The sequence below is a fragment of the Oncorhynchus mykiss genome, chromosome 18, assembly GCF_057628025.1.
Source record: "Oncorhynchus mykiss isolate SJ-2025 chromosome 18, ASM5762802v1, whole genome shotgun sequence".
NCBI lineage: Eukaryota > Metazoa > Chordata > Actinopteri > Salmoniformes > Salmonidae > Oncorhynchus > Oncorhynchus mykiss.
In genome coordinates this window covers 43,494,889-43,512,175 of record NC_143039.1, presented here as the reverse complement: position 1 = coordinate 43,512,175, position 17,287 = coordinate 43,494,889, and the positions used below count along the sequence as shown (strand labels likewise).

The 17,287-nt window shown below is 43.8% G+C and overlaps 1 protein-coding gene across 2 annotated transcripts in view; it reads left to right on the top strand.

The window, feature by feature from the left end:
• The window catches only part of LOC110496098 (histone-lysine N-methyltransferase 2B), a 67,351-nt gene extending 52,401 nt beyond the window's left edge, over positions 1–14,950 (top strand). For both annotated transcript variants that reach the window (XM_021571792.3, XM_021571791.3), the window contains exons 23-37: positions 2,802–2,936; positions 3,301–3,459; positions 3,684–3,801; positions 5,241–5,319; positions 5,581–5,744; positions 5,986–6,144; positions 6,402–8,832; positions 8,993–9,100; positions 10,140–10,273; positions 10,443–10,574; positions 10,798–11,050; positions 11,272–11,385; positions 11,489–11,572; positions 11,703–11,832; positions 12,124–14,950. In XM_021571792.3, coding sequence (XP_021427467.3) covers positions 2,802–2,936; positions 3,301–3,459; positions 3,684–3,801; positions 5,241–5,319; positions 5,581–5,744; positions 5,986–6,144; positions 6,402–8,832; positions 8,993–9,100; positions 10,140–10,273; positions 10,443–10,574; positions 10,798–11,050; positions 11,272–11,385; positions 11,489–11,572; positions 11,703–11,832; positions 12,124–12,399 — 4,476 coding nt within the window. In that variant the 3' untranslated portion in view covers positions 12,400–14,950. The remainder of the gene's footprint in view (positions 1–2,801; positions 2,937–3,300; positions 3,460–3,683; positions 3,802–5,240; positions 5,320–5,580; positions 5,745–5,985; positions 6,145–6,401; positions 8,833–8,992; positions 9,101–10,139; positions 10,274–10,442; positions 10,575–10,797; positions 11,051–11,271; positions 11,386–11,488; positions 11,573–11,702; positions 11,833–12,123) is intronic.
• The last annotated feature ends 2,337 nt before the right edge of the window (positions 14,951–17,287 follow it).

The following is a 17,287-nucleotide window of genomic DNA, read 5'->3' as shown; positions in this document are numbered from 1 at the left end:
TACCCACACGTGAGAGATGCAACACTTTTGTCACCTGTGAACATTATGGAACTTTCGTTTGACACAACTGTTTGTGCCAAGGTTTGCCTGAAGCCCGGTACTCTGGGTTCAGGGGCCCTGGCAATTAGTGAAGTACCCCGATTTGCAGTGCCCCTTGGGGGTACTTCTGTCACAACGAGCGTCAGTCGATTTAGGCGGTAAGATGCGTCCCAATAACCTGCTGGCACCCAGCACTGCACAGCTCCCATTAAACATTTACCCAGGAGAAAATCGCTATCATGATCGTTGTCATAGATACTGGTGCAACAGCACCTTGTAACCCAGCTGGAAAAGGGACAGACTGCTCTGAAAAACTGATCCCTTCTGTGGTAAGACAAGTGATTTGCAATTGAATTTAATTCACAGGGATGCAACCAATCGCTTATAGAACCTATAACCTGTATCACTAAGCACCTCATAGGGACTTGAGGTGCTTAGGAATCAGCAATGAATCCCAGTAGTGAGCCACCTATGGGTGAGTGCCCCCTTGTGGACTGAGAGCGAATCGCCCAATTTATAATTCTCACCCTGGGAGATTGATATAACCCTTGAACCCTGTGAACACCAAGGAACGCAGGATAACCTTTTGGGCACAGGCTGAGCGATAGGGCTTAAAAATTCTTTATTTTTTAAAATATTTTTTTTTATGTATGGGCTATTCACAATATACATCTAGATTTGTTTGTTTTCTCTTAAGCTTTGTTGTACTATTTTCAACTTCAAATGCACTGCATATCGACCAGTCGTCAATGATCAAATTTATTCAAGGCTTGTGAAATTATACCTAGACTAAATTAAAAAATATATAAGCTTTCCACAACCATAAGACCCACTAATGTCATTATTTTATCAAAATACACTGAACAAAAATATAAACGCAAATTGCAACAATTTCAAAGATTTTACTGAGTTACTGTTTATATAAGGAAATCAGTCAATTGAAATACATTTATTACGCCCTAATCTATGTATTTCACACGACTGGGAATATAGATATGCATCTGTTGGTCACAGATACCTTTAAAAAAAGGTAGGGGCATGGATCAGAAAACCAGTCAGTCAGTATCTGGTGTGACCACCATTTGCCTCGTGCAGCGCGATACATCTCCTTCACATAGAGTTGATCAGGCTGGTGATTGTGGCCTGTGGAATGTTGTCCCACTCCTCTTCAATGGCTGTGTGAAGTTGCTAGATATTGGCGGGAACTGGAACACGCTGTCGTACACGTTGACCCAAAGCATCCCAAACATGCTCAATTGGTGACATGTCTGGTGAGTATGCAGGGCATGGAAGAACTGGGACATTTTCAGCTTCCAGGAATTGTGTACAGATCCTTGCGACATGGGGTTGTGCATTATCATGCTGAAACATGGGGCGATGGCGGCGGATGAATGTCACGACAGTAGGCCTTAGGATCTCATCACGGTATCTCTGTGCATTCATATTGCTATTGATAAAATGCAATTGTGTTTGTTGTGCGTAGCTTATGCCTGCCCATACCATAACCCCATGGGGCACTCTGTTCACAACGTTGACATCAGCAAACCGCTCGCCACACAACGCCATCTACCCGGTATAGTTGAAACCGTGATTCATCCTTGAAGAGCACACTTCTCTAGGGTGCCAGTTGCCCACTGAAGTTGGTTAAGACTCCAAACTGCAGTCAGATCAAGATCCTGGAGAGGACGACAAGCACGCAGATGAGTCTCCCTGAGATGGTTTTGACAGCCGAAATGATTTCATTGTGCAAACCCACCGTTTCAATAGCATTCCAATGATCCCACAATTGAAGAAGCTGGATGTTGAGATCCTGGGCTGGCGTGGTTACACGTGGTTGTGAGGCCAGTTAACCGGCCTGCCAAATACTCTAAAACTGTCGGAAGCAGCTTATGGTAGAGAAATCAACATTCAATTCTCTGGCAACAGCTCTGGTGGACTTTGCTGCAGTTAGCCTGCCAATTGCACGCTCCTTCAACTTAAGACATCTGTGGCATTGTGTTGTGTGACACAACTGCACGTTTTAGAGTGGCCTTTTATTGTCAACAGTACAAGGTGTATAATGATCACGCTGTTTAATCAGCTTCTTGTAATGCTGCACCTGTCAGGGGGAAGGTTTATCTTGGTAAAGGAGAAATGCTCACAAACAGGGATGTAAACAAATTTGTGTACAAAATTTGATAGAATGGAAAATTGGGAATGCTTATGTATTGCTATAGCCAGGCCTAGGAATCTGAAGAATAACTAATTGATTGTGATTGGGAGGGGGGGAGAGCACACTCTACCACTAAGGGACAGTTTAGTTGGCACAACGTAAGATTGTCTCATGTTCCAATTGTTTGTTTTAGTAGCACGAAACGTTCCTGTTCACACCAAGGTGAAGAGCGGAATAACTGAGAGTGAATCTGAGTCTTACGCTTATCACCTGTGGAAGGAGGGTCTTTCAGCGAGGCGCAGATTTCATTGGCCTTGTCAGGTGTAATTGTAGATCCTTCAACCGAAGACGTGAGAGTGCAACTCCCCCATAGTATGTTGTACTGAAGTTAACTGATTGAAAGGGAACACATTTCAACTAGTCATCAAGCACTTGACTAGTTGAATTACGTGTGCTTTTATGCAGCGACAACAAAAATGTATTATATTTGGGAGTACTCGAGGACTGGAGTTGTGAAACAATTCTATCGTACATCATTCCCACAGTAATGGTATTACCAGCTATTGTCTCAGGTCCACTCTAAATCTGAACGTCCTCGTCTTTATTTTAGGACGCGGGCAGACTGCTGTACCTGGGGCAGAACGAGTGGGCCCACGTTAACTGCTGCCTGTGGTCCGCTGAGGTGTACGAAGACAACGGAGCTCTGCTCCAAGTACACAGTGCTGTCTCCAGGGGACGCCATATGGTAGGAATGCATAGAAATTCATCATAGTTGCATCTCAAATGGCAACATGTTCCCTATAAACTGCACTTATTTTGACCAGGTCCCATAGTGCACTGTGTAGGGAATAGGGTGACATTTGAGACACCTCCCACATATCAAGGCTGTAGTACATCCTTACTCGATAGGCTTTGTATTCAGGCATAACTATTCAATTGCCCGTTTGTAACATTGTCATAAGATAACTTTATTGTTCCAAAGAGAATTGTCAAGTCTGCTATTTAGTTAAAATGATCATGTTTACTCTTCAGGGACTTTTCCATTAGTCTTTCTCATTCATTGTTTTCTTTCCTATCCTTGCACTCATTCAACCTTTTCTTCCCTACAGCGCTGTGAGCGTTGTGGCCAGGCGGGGGCGACGGTGGGCTGCTGTCTCTCGTCCTGTCAGAGTAACTACCACTTCATGTGCGCCCGCGCCCGCAACTGTTTCTTCCAAGAGGACAGGAAGGTCTTCTGCTCCAGGCACCACGACCTCGTCAGTGAGAAGGTGAACCTTTGTATATGGGCTAATGAGGGACACACACACACATAAACAAACATATAGTTGTCTTTCCAACCTTGAGCACCACCACTTTCACTGTGACTTGTCAGCAGCATTCAAACTTCACACCTGGTCACTTATTGTGTAGCATTAGGACCAATGTTATGTCTTAGGACACACACACACACACCTACTGCACAGGATTTACACCCGTTTCCCCTCTTCTCCAGATGGTGTCTGGGAATGGGTTTGAAGTTCTCCGGCGGGTCTACGTGGACTTCGAAGGGATCAGCCTTCGTAGGAAGTTTCTGACTGGCCTGGAACCAGAGTCTATAAATATGACCATCGGTGTGTATGGTACATCCCCAAAGGCACCCTATTCCCTATGTAGTGGGAATTGGCCTATATGGATGGGGATAAATTGAAATATTTTTTACTTACTGAAGAAATATGGAAAGCATATGCATAACCATGGTAGCAATTAAAAGGGAACAGTTTGGATATTATGGGCAAATTATTAGACTAAAGGTGAGAACACAACAGTTCACCTAACACAAGACTGAATCCAAACATTACACTGTTCATTTTATGTGCATTTTACATTTACTGTACTTTTCGCCACATTTGTTGATAACAAAATCTGAAAATACTATGGATACATTCAGTAACTTAATATGAATATTCTTGAAAAAAATGTGGGTTAGGTTCAATTTACTAAGGAACTGTGTACACTTTGGAGGTGTGGCCACTTGTAGATACCAGTTTGACCTCACTCAAACCCCTGGCATTTTTTTTGGTCTTATACAAAAAAAAATGTATCACACAGTTACTGTTGTTTATCCAAAAACTGTCCATTTATAAATTGCCATCTGGGTCAGGTGGGCATCATTTGAAAGCTTGTTCTGTTACCAACATGACTAGCTAGATCTTGGTGTTAAGCTTTCACAAGGCAACTCAGAGAAGCAGTAATTTTTGGTGAGCATAGAATGGAATCAGGAGTGCATTTAGATGCGTGGACCGCTGCAAATTTGCTTCACAATACAGAAAACGTCTCATTTGGTTAAGGACCACCCAGGGTAAAACACCATGTCATCTTGTAACTTTATTACATTTTAGTGGTAGCCTACCCTACCCTGGTATTGATCCACTAATATTCAAATCTCCTGGGTATGAAAACAAATATGGGCATTGTGAAGGGCACCATTGTCTTCTGTTGTGTTATTTTGTTTCTACACATCAAACATAGTGATCGTAAACGTTGACTCTGTAAATTATGAGTTTTGTATGGAAATGCGAAGTGCACATTTAAGACTTGCTTTGTATGACACAAAACCGGTATTTATTATAATCCTCTACGTCTCACCTTTCAAAACAGATAGTCCTCTTTAATTTAGAGCAAAACACGCGACCCCAGTGCTCAAGTTCAGAACTGCTGTCAAGTCAAAACCTGTAAAGCGGAGACCCTGAGCTCTGACGTATAGCATAGAACTGTAGCCACTGCATTCCAATGTAGGAACATATCAGTGTCCAAATCTGCCATTGTCAACCCATATACGGGTATGAGTGTAAAGGGTTAACAAGAGCCCCGGGCTCTGGTCAAAAGTAGTGCACTACATAGGGAATAGGGTGCCATTGGGAACAAAGCCTCCCTGCTTTTTATTTGGAAGGTGTGACCCATATGCTCTAAAAGTATGGCCGGTCAGGGATTTATATTACCGCCAACAATCATTCCCCTTTTTATATGTGAAACCCTCTGAAACCATCCATCTGGCTCCTTCTATATCCAGGCTCTCTGCAGATCAACAGGCTGGGTGTGCTGACTGAACTATCAGCCAATGGAGCGAGGTTGTGTCCTGTGGGCTATCAGTAAGTGACCAATAATCCACGTGACCAGACATGGATGCTGTCAATTTTGATTCCTGTTGAATAATCCATTTCTGAATGATTTAATCAGGGTTGTCATTGTCTAATTTAATATACTGTTAATATAAGAAATGAATGGCCGTATAAAACTCCTGAGTTACTTTGTAGGATAGCTTCCCTCGAGTTCATTTTAGAATATTGTGTTGTTTATATATTTTACTTTACTCACCTTTTTCCTCTTCTCCTTCCTCTTCCTCCGTCCAGGTGCTCTCGGCTGTACTGGAGCACAGTGGACCCTCGTCGGCGCTGCAAGTACACCTTTAAGGTGACAGAGGTGTGTTCTCCACTCGAAGAGAAGCCAGGGGAACCACTGTGGTGGGACCAGGAGGAGAACCGAACCATAGCCCACAGCCCCAGCTACTATCAAGGTCAGAAACCCATACCTGCCCCTATCTGATAGTAGGGTGGAGCACTTCAATGGATAACCTTGATGTCCCCTATTTTATATTTGTTTATGTTCTATTGAAATAAATAACAGAAGGATAAGTATAACAACTTAATTAAGTACATGGGGATCATACAATCTATTCTATTGATAAGGGACAATCTACTAATTCTCAAAATGGACTCTTCAAAGTAAATAATGCTCCTTTCTTGTTCCTTGACCAGAAATGGAGATTCCAGAGGCTGTGTTGAGTCCTCCTCCCATTGAGGTATCTCCCAGCACCACCCAGTCTCTCCTGAAACAGGAGACGGGGGCCAAAACCCCTGGTTACTCACAAACCAGGAGACCAGCAGGAGGAACATCTCGACCTCTTCCCTCCCCAGGTAACACCACTCCCTTAGACATTAAGTTTGATATCAATACCAGTTTATATTAGTTTCATATCTAAATCATTTAAAAGTTAAATATCTGCTTTATTGAGGAAAGTTTTTACTCGATATGATATGTTGGTCTTACCTAGCAACCTTACATTGAATAAACTAAGTCCCTTAGGATAAGAGAGTTTGCTAAATGACCTCAATGTAAAATGTTAATATCACTTTTCTGCCATGACACTGACTGGTGATCCTCTTCTCTCTAGGGAGTGCCATGTCCAAATCCCACCACATCTTGACTCTCAGAGACCTGGACGATACCCGCCGGCCGCGTCGCCTGTCTCTGAGCTGCCACTCAGGGGACTCCTCCTCCCCCACCGACGGCCTCGCGGGACCAATGACACTCCGTTCAGGGGGCACCCTCCACCCCAGGTCCCTCCCCTTCAGTTCCCCTCCCAGAACCAGCGAAAACCTCCTGAGTTCCCCTCGGCAAGTACGACCTCTTGCTGGCTCCTCCAGCTGGGGTTCCCCTCCCTTGTCCCCCTCCAGTCTTACCCACCCTTTCTCCCTGCGGCCTGGCGCCGCCGGCAGCCCCCCCTCCAACCTCCATCTGGCCTTCCGCCACTCCTCCAGGATCAGACAGCCATTCAAAATCCGAACTCCAGTGTCCGCTGAGGTGCCACAGTACTTCTTAGCTTCATCCGAGCCAGAGAAAGCAGAGGTGGCGCCCTCAAACGGGATCACATTGACAGCAAATAACATGGAGGAAGACACAGATGTCAGCCCCCTGATGTCGGATCAGGACTTGCCCTTCACAACATTCGACGTGGCGGACGCAGACGTTGCGGTGGCCTCGGTGCTAAATGCCAAACTGGAGTTTGACGAGGCCTTGCTGAACGAGACTGTGGCGCTTCACTGTGGAGGGTCCCATACAGGTGGAGGAGATATGGAAGAGGTGGAGGCACTAGAGGAGGAGACCCAGACTCAGGGTAGGGACAATATGGACGCCAACAAGGCCTCAGTATTCACCAAAGACATGGCCTCTAAAGATGATCTGGAGAACGGTTCCTCAGACGAAGACATGGATCACTACTTGAAGTTCTCTCGTACGGTGGTGGTGTGCGAAGCCTCCAAGGACTCAGGGCAGGAAGGTCTCCCTCTCACCCCACCACTTCCTACGTCTCAGTCCATTGCTCAGCTTGACGGAGCGGATAATGGCTCTGAGAGTGACTCGAGTGAGGCTACTGGCGATCAAGAAGAGGGGAAGAGTGGGGAAGCTCAGGGGGCTGACAGTCAAGAAGTGTTTGAAACCTGTGACCCAAATAACGACATGTCTATTGAAGAGGAGGTTCTGATGGACTCTGACCAAACGGAATCCCAGAATGAGGTTCTTCTGGACCCAAGTAGTGGCCATTTTGTTTCAGCTGACGACGGCACCAGAGTGTACCTGGCCAATAATAAAAAAGCAGCTCTTGATGACAGCGATAGTGACAGCTCTGGCTCCTCTACAGATTCTCTCATTGGAGTGGACGACGAAATGGGAGACCCAGACTTCGAGCCGGAACCCAAACCCAAACCCAACCCAAAACATCTTGTAAAAACCATCAAAGTCATGCAACGCCCTAGTCCTGTGAGCATGAAAACTATTCCTCCTAAACCCACACCAACACAGAAGAAAATCATCAGGGTGTCCCTACCTTCTGCACCTGCTCTGCCTCTGAATGTGGCCTCCTCTTCCCCACCCATCATTGTTCGAAGCGTTCCAAGGACAGTCCCCTCCACCGCTTTTCCGACCCCGTTTGTAATAAACGGCATGAACTCTATACCCTTCCAGACAGGGGCCACTAGGGGCAGAGCTATCGCTATCCGCCTGGCCACCCCCAGACAAGAAGCTCAGCAGCAGCTGACGGCCACTATTCTGTCTGGTGCCTCCAACTCAGCCCCGTCCCCGCAAGTTCTGCTAGTCAACCGTCAAGGTCAGATTCTGATGAAAGATCCAAATACCAACACTTTCCAGACGGTCAGCACCAGTTCTCCGTCCTACAGCCGCATCAGCCAGATCGCCAAGATGATCCACAGCAGTGGTGCCCTGCCACGGGCAGTTCCCCAGGTTGTGGTCGTACCCTCTACGTCAACACCCTCACCACGGACAGCAGTCTTCCATAGTTCACATCTCATCACCACTAACAGAAACAACACCACCACATCAACCACCATCTCTAACAGAAACATCACACCAGCAAGCAACACCAACCTCCTGATCAGAGCCCCACAGAGTTTGCATGATGGGCGAGTGCTGGTCCAAGCCATGCCCGTGACGAGTGGAGCAAAACCAGTGAGGGTCAAGTGCGTCTCTTTGCCTGGCAACCAGGCCCAAGCTATTTTAGACAGAGCCATGGCTACTCATCGCGAGCCCTCTCGGATACGGCCTAATATCCTCAGGGTGAGCCCATCTCAGCTGAGCCCATCCCAGTTTCAGGTCCACCCCTTCCTCAACAAACTCCAGTCCCCTGTAGCCATTTCTGCCACTCCTGGACAGATGCTCCGTCACGAGCCGGCCATCGTACCCGAGTCTCAGTCCCAGGTCCGCGTTAAGAGAGTGTCCTCCGTCGCTGAGCGTCCCGGCAAGAAGAAGTGCAAGACTGATTTCCTCCCGCAGTTGCCCTCTAGTGACGTGGATGACCTAGATGGCAGCAGGTAAGGCAGAGTACCATATCTACGATATGAGATTTATTGTTTCTTCTTTAACTTTTTAATTTTGGAACCCTGACTGCACTACACATTTTCCAATTTGGACAATTAAAGATATTGATTGATAGATTTTTACAGACTAAGAGTCACTGTTTTCTTCACACAGAAATAGTGGTGTTCGAATCAAAGCCCCAACAATGAAAGATGTGCTGGATCTGGACCAGGAGAAGGTTGAGCTCAAGGTCATCCCACCACCACAACCTGAGAATATCAGGTTAGTTTCTTCTCAAATGGGACCATAGCAAGATGGATGCCAGAAATACACACAGCAAGGTTCATTTTAAATCCCTCAAATAATGTTATAATGCGTAGGTACGGAGAGCCTTAGTGGTCATGGTGAAGGAAAAGTACAGCTAGACTAACCCGTTCCCTCTGGGATTTTTATTCCTTCCCTATTTTTTTTTTTTCTCCCTGAATATCAAAATTCGATCCCTCAATTGTATTAATCCATTCCCTCAATTTATTAATTTGTCTCCCCTGCAGATTCGAGCACATGTCTTTATCATGAATTGATCAGAGTTCATTGAATTCTACTAATCTAATCAAAGTTTATTAGTTGCGCACACAGATTTGCAGATGCTATTTTCTTCTTGTTTGAATATGTTATTGAGAACCTCACTCTTTCACTGCCTTTTTAGTCTATACTCCGGCAGAGTTCATTGCTACTTATCCTATCCTGTCATCGCAACAAATCAAATAGCTATCGGTTTTAGTTACGAACATAGATGGCTTAAAGCGGCTCTGGCTCTATCTGTGCCTGGTTGGTTAAGTCGCTATACAGCTATAGCGAGCAAGAAGCCTAGCTAGCAGCTAAATTAGTTAGTCACACATACGCATGCAAACACACACACGCAGCAGCATGTTTCTGGGAAAGTAGAGTAGAGCGGGCGACAGAATGCCGATTCAGAGGACAATTACATGATTGAGGGAACAAATTCCTAAATGAAGGGAACGGATTAATAAAATTGAGGGAATTATTTTTTATATTGAGGGAACTAATGAAAAAACATATTAGCCTAGCTGTTATTTTTGTCTCCACCATGACCCATAAGGCTACTCTTTTATTGCTCTTTTATTAATAGAAAAAAAGCTGCCGTCTTTTGACTTCAGTCGGTCCGCCATCACATTTCTTTTTTGGAATGACTCAACCCAGATGAGCACCCCTTTCCATAGAAAGGCACATCAATATCTAAACTCTTTTACACCTTAGTTTGAGTTCATATAACACCATGTCTGTGTGTCTTGTCTTATAGACCCCGTCCCATACCTCAGATGGAGCGTCAGCCCAACAGCAGCACCACTCAGAGTAGCAGCAACATCCATGGGAAAACCCATGTGTGGGTCAGCGCACGCCATGGAGATCTCTCTGACTGGGGCCCCTACTCAGGTGGGCAACCTTGAGCGGTTATACATATGATTATTTCATATTTTTTCCCCATTCAACCAAAACCCATATTTAAAAAAGTGTGTTATGAATGATAAAAAAATATTTATAATTTCTGATCAATAAAATCTGACTTAACCTTCCTATTCTTAACACACTTAAAACCGCTCAGGTTTTAGCTCAGACGAGGACATGCCGCCACCTAAACAGGACAAGACCATGTTCGCCCACAGGAACCAGCCCCACCTGCGCTTTGAAATCACCAGCGACGACGGCTTCCATGTACAGGCAGACAGCATAGAGGGTGAGAATCTCAGCCTAACTACGGAAACACTAGCTGTAACTTACATAGGTGTAGCTATTCCTTTTTGTATATAAAAGCGTTCTCTATGCAGAATATGTTTGTACTGGCTTTTAACTCCAAGACTAGGCTTAGTCTGAGTCCAGTAAAACGACCCTATGCAGTATCATTCTAATACTTTCTTATTCATATCCTTTGTTTTCTTTCTTGCCTCTCCCTCCCTCAGTGGCATGGCGAGCGGTGATTGACGGCGTCCTGGAGGCCCGAGCAGGGTTCCATCTGAAGGCGTTGCCCCTCGGCGGGGTGAGCGGGGCGCGCGTTCTGGGCCTGCTCCATGACGCTGTCATCTTCCTACTGGAGCAGCTGCAGGGCGCCGCAGGGTGCAAGCAACACCGCTTTCGCTTCCACCGCTACGACACCCCTGACGACGAGCTGCCCATCAACCCCAGTGGCTGCGCCCGCGCTGAGGTCTACTCACGGTAAGAACCAAGCACTGATGTCTGTGGTTAAAATAGGTTTGTTGAGGACCGAGCCATCTCGCCATAAGGGCGCCATAACTTTATCCCTTAATAGAATGTAGAAGTGATTTATATTTTGAAGCTTACTGTCAGATTTGTAAAGTCATTGAATCTGAATGTTATAGCCCTAACCCTAACCCTGCATTTAAACAAATTCCCTCTCTGCCCATGTCCCCTCACAGGAAGTCAACCTTCGACATGTTTAACTTCTTGGCATCTCAACACAGACAGCTGCCTGACATCATGTCCACGCCATGTGACGAAGAGGATGACGACTTCCCACTGAAATCCACTAGGTTAGACAACTCCACAATTACCATTTGAGTTTATGCTGTCAATTAATTGTTCTAAGTGAAATAAGTTCTAACCTACTGGATTCTCCATGTTCCTATCTCATAGACGAGCCACCAGCACAGAGCTTCCCATGGCCATGCGCTTCAGACACCTGGAGAAGACCTCCAAGGAAGCAGTGGGGGTTTACAGGTCACTAAGAAACTATTTTAAAACGTTCTGATATTATTAATATTATGATTACTTTGTTTATTTAGGGTAAAATACTTCATATTTACTATTTTTCTTTTTCACTCTATATTTGATCTTCTCCTTATCCTAGGTCTGAAATTCATGGACGCGGTTTGTTCTGCAAGAGGAACATTGAGGCAGGGGAGATGGTGATCGAGTACGCAGGCAACGTCATCCGTGCTGTTCTCACAGACAAGAAAGAGAAATACTATGACAGCAAGGTTGGTCAACAACAATCAATGGAGCGATCATACAGAGGAAAATACATTTGAGAAAATACACCAAAGCAAAATATACAGCAATGCATCTCATTTCATTCAGTAACTAAGTATATTTTTACCATTCGCAATGATACATTTTAATCCACGCACTTAGGTTTTTAACTTGCATTCATGGTGTCCGGCTTTTAGTGTGTGTCTTTTGTGTATTGGTGTTTTAATAGCTGGTGCAAACATTTCCCCTTTTGGGTTTTCAATAAAGTACCATCTAAAACCCTCTTATCTCCTCGTCAGGGCATCGGCTGTTACATGTTCCGCATTGATGACTTTGATGTGGTCGACGCCACCATGCACGGCAACGCCGCCCGTTTCATCAACCACTCGTGCGAGCCCAACTGCTATTCACGCGTCATCCTCGTGGACAGCCACAAGCACATCGTCATCTTCGCCCTGCGTAAGATCTACCGCGGCGAGGAGCTCACCTACGACTACAAGTTCCCCATTGAGGATGATGGCAGCAAGCTGCACTGCAACTGTGCCGCCAGGCGCTGTCGCCGCTTCCTCAACTAAAAGACCAGCCAAACACACCACGTTGGAGGAGTACTTGAATTCATAGAGGAATATGGACCAGGAGACGAGGGAAAATGCAATGATATGGCGATAGGAGTGTTGCCAATAAGTACTGATGAATTGGAGCCTCCTCCGTAGTTAGTTTAATTTAAAGTCTGACTGATATGACTCATTTTAATTTAAAGACTGACTGGTGGACATTTTTGGGTTCTATCCTACAGCAGGGTTTCCCAAACTCGGTCCTGGGGCCCCCTGGATGCACGTTTCGGTTTTTGCCCTAGCACTACACAGCTGATTGAAATAATCAAAGCTTCATGATGAGTTGGATATTTGAATCAGCTGTGTAGTGCTAGGGCAAAAAAGGAAATGTGCACCCAGGGGGAGCCCCAGGACCGAGTTTGGAAACACCCTGTCCTAGAGGGCTTCTTGAGCCGCTCCCTCTGTCGCAGAAACCAAAAAGGGCGCCAAATGATACAACACGTTTGTGGTATGAAGAGCTATCAGTGTTTGTGAGACAAAATGTCTACAGCTACAGGCATTTATTCTAGGCCTGCAAGGCAACCCAGTTGATTCAGACCTCAGTAATTTCGTACACTGGTGACATTACGCAATCTCATGGTCAACTCGCTTGGTTTGTCTACGTTCTTGACTCAGTCGCCAATGGCCTCTAATAAAAATGGAGCGAAATATTCCACAGTTGTGGTGCTGATCACTTGGACCAGAGATGTGGTTGGTTATGTACTTCATTTCAGTTGTTTCTCATCAGTCAATTACTCTGTTTTAAAGAGGAATTCCATGTTATTGTAGCTATGACAATAGAAGGCTACATTCAAGTGGAGGCAACTGATTTTAGCACCTTATTTTCCATGGTCATAAGCGCAAGCATTGCTGTACATAAAAGGCAATGCTGACCTGTAAATTGGACGAAGAAAAGCCTGTTTTATTTTTTTACTTTGACCCAAGCCACCTCCAGTATACATTTTTAGAGCAGCTATATTTTAATTGTCCATTTCGATATTATGGAGACCATTATAACAGTCTGCATCCCAAATTCCCTACATAGTGCACTACTTTTGTCCAGGGCCCATAGGGAAAAAGGTAACATACAAGACAGAACTCTTATGAGCATGGGGCAAGTTCAGATTGTTGCTCTTTTATGAAGGTGCTGATGAAAACTACCCAAAAGGTTTGCTTTCACCTATGTTTTTAATGAAATCCCTACATGATTAAAGGTACACTCAGCGAAATGACGTTGCCACGAATAGCAAGGCTTCAATCTAACAAAGTGTCTGCACATGTGCGCACAAGTTCAGTTCACAAGGTTACAGCGTGTTAGCAAGGGCACCAAAACAGTGGCGAAGTTAAACCTCGTTCTTAAGTGTTCTAGTTGTTGCAGAAATTGACCCATTATGCTGTTTTACTTTCTGCATCTACATCAAATCGCTGAGTCTACCTTTAAACATGTTCTTCACTCATTTCTCCCCTGTACTTGAAATTAGAATGTCATGCTTTAGATCTGTGAAAACATATCTTGTGACGCACCCCTCTAGAAAGAAATAATGAAACATGTTTTTAGTCTGCCAGGTATACTTTTTTTCACTATTGTTTTTGTGCCGTTTTGTTCATGATCTTCCAGACTTTAATATTGGGGAAAGTAATATGGTTTGGGGTGAGGGAAAAAATGCTTTGATAGTACTCTACTCCCTCCCTATCATTTTACAACCCAATTTGTATATGTATTGTTGTATATTGGTATAAATGAATAATCAAAATGCTAATGAAAATAAATAAATATGTGTTGTCAAATATTAACCTGGTTTATATTCGCTACTGAACACCCACTAATTTTAAACAGGGGCATGAAACTTACAGTACAATACCTGGTCGAAGCCTATGTTCAGTTAGTCGTCCTTTATCTTCTCTGTTTTCCCCTTCTACTTACCTGACAGTGACACTCCTCTCCCCTGTCTCTTGCGGGTGTACTACCTCTGTGGCTCACCATGGCATAAACAAGAGAAGATAATGACTGTTACAGTAACTACTTCAGCCAGCGCTTGAGGTGCTGGAACTCAGTTTCTGTTTGTTCCAGCCCAAGTCAAGCACTGACTGTAGCATACCACTTAGAATGCATGGCCAATCCAGCTTCGTTCTAAGTGATATGCTAATATGGATATTGTAACTTGCTCTTGGTTTCCAACTGGTGCTGTGCTGGCTCGAATGTGCAACCCAATTTAGGGCACTGAGCTGGCTGTGCATGCATCAAAGGACACAATCTACATGTTTTGGATTTTAGTTGGGGTTTGGAGAGGTCTCTGCCCCAGAGTAATGAATAAATGCAGTTTGTGTTATTTCTGTAGGATTATTTAAATATATTTAAAATAAAAATGAATCTCATTGCGTGTTGAACATGGTTGTTACCTTGGCACAAAGCGAACTTTGTCTGTACATAGTTGTATACAACATTTCTAAACCTGTTACATCTTTTCTACGCACTTTTTATTTTATTCTTGATGTTCTTGGCTTAATAAAGATCTTGAAAGGTTTGAAGAAATGTTACTGAGGGATTTGTTTTTGATTCGATTCAATAGAACTTTAAATGATGATTGTTATAAGCTCTACTGTCTGTCTTAATTTAATTTGTGATTGTGTTAGGTAACAGGGTGGGGTTGGGGGAGAAATTAGTGGGAGCATGATTGAGCTCACAGTGCACCAGATAAGACAGGCTGACCCTAGCCCACTGGTACATACAAACTGTTGCAGCATGCATACTGGGGACTGAAACGGGGATCGTGAGACACCGTGGTTCACCAGTAGTCGGTAATGCGTTGATTAATTGACTGGCTGTTTTGACACTTTAGTGTACTTCAAAATGTGCTTGAGCATCAGCAGTTTCTCTTGTTTTGTCACTGATAGTCACTCAATTAGCCATGTCAGCTAACCATTTTTAGATTAATTTACCAATCTATCCAGTTATCTAAACTTATAGTAATCATGGCCGAATACCGACCGGGTGCCCAGGGGCCCTGACCTCCAGGGGGCCCCCCATTTGATTTTGTTAATCACTCTCACTCTGATATCATTAAGGTGAAATAAGCAGTGGTGGAAAATGTATCCAATTATCATACTTGAGTAAAAGTAAAGGGTAACACTTTACTTGACATGTCATTTGACATAAAAGCTGACAACTTGTTATTGTAATGACATATATTTAGACCTGTTGTGGCATATGTGTTATTTTATGGCTGTTATGACACCTACATAAATGTCAACACATTCCATTACACCATAGCCTACGTGTTAACAGTATGTTTATGTTAACTTTTTTATTTTATTGACCATATTCATTATTGTAATTGCATACACATTGCTGTCAGACATGTGCCTGCCCCAATGCTCTGTTGCTGATGAATGCAGGAGAAGACACTTTTTTTTTCTTTTTTACGGATGACTGATATAAGGGCATGTACATGATAACCCTATCTGGCTTATATGATTGGTCATAGTTTTTTTATTTGTATGTTTTATTTCACCTTTATTTAACCAGTTAGGCTAGTTGAGAACAAGAACACTGAAAAGTATCTAGACATTATCTCAAATTTATTTTAGACAAAAATGTGGTTTCCACCACGGAGATTTGTATGTTGGAGAAATGTCTCCAACATTTGCAACATTGTTTCAATATTCAAATTCGATCTCCAGCTGTCCCATAGTAATAAACGTAACGGGAGTCGGGACGAAACAGACAATTGAAATCATGAATCAGCTGGCTTCATTTTTATGGATATATGCAAAGAAATGTCAAACGAAACAAAGTGCAGCTGGTTTGCAGTCTTTCCAGCGTCCATAGACACAGAACAAAAAGACTGAACGACTGGGTCGTGTCTCTAGCAACCGAAACAGTAGAACGAACGACCAGCCGACTTGGGTAGAAGCCCTAGATTTGTGTCGGGACTATATCTTGTGGAAGGTTGAGTAGAGAATTGCATATTTTTTTTTATAAAATTGCAAAATGTATAGAACTGCAGAAAACCTGCTTTAAAACTTACATTTTTCTCTCCAACATGAAGAGGTTGGCCTCTAAAAGGCTAATCCAAGTCACTCATTTCTACATAAAAGCAGGCTCTAAAGCCTTGTTCACACTGCAGGCCTGAAAGATCAAATCAGTTTTGCTTTAAAATCCATTTGAAATACTGACTACAAACAGTAAGTTACAAGTGACTAAATCGGATTTCTAGGTGTTCGGGCAGCAGTAATTTGCTGACATGGCTATGCTTGTTGTCATAGTAACGATGGGTGTATGTAAGCTGATTGGTGGTGGTGCTCGTGGTTCCTACTCTGGAGTTATGTAGCAAGCTAAGTAGACGTGGAATGTTCAAAATCATAGTGTAAGAAAACTTTGAGCCTCAAAGCCTCAAAGGAAAAGATGATCAAAGTAATTTTTGGCTAGCTACTGCAGTCAGCTAGCGAGCTAGGTTGGTGTTTAGCTTTCTAGCACATTCACTAATTTGTTTGTGAACAATTAACAAGCTAGTTAGCTACCACATGTTCTTGTCAAACTGTCAGAGTAGCGAGTAGTGTGCCAAAAACACTTGAGGGCAAATACATCATATTTGACCATTCAGAGACAAGTTGCATGACCAGCAATCAGATTTTTATCTGTGGCTTGAAATATCTGAATCCCATGTTATTTTTGGTTGTTCAAACTGCAGGAAAAAGAACAGATTCAAATCAGATTCTTTTTTTTTTTAAATAGGACTTGAGTCACTTCAAACTGCCAGTGTGAACGAGGCTTAACTGCCCTGACAGCAGGTCTACCTGGACAACCACAGCCAACTCATAATGAACGAGCTGGTATCTGTAATTTTCATACGTGTAAACATACTGAATT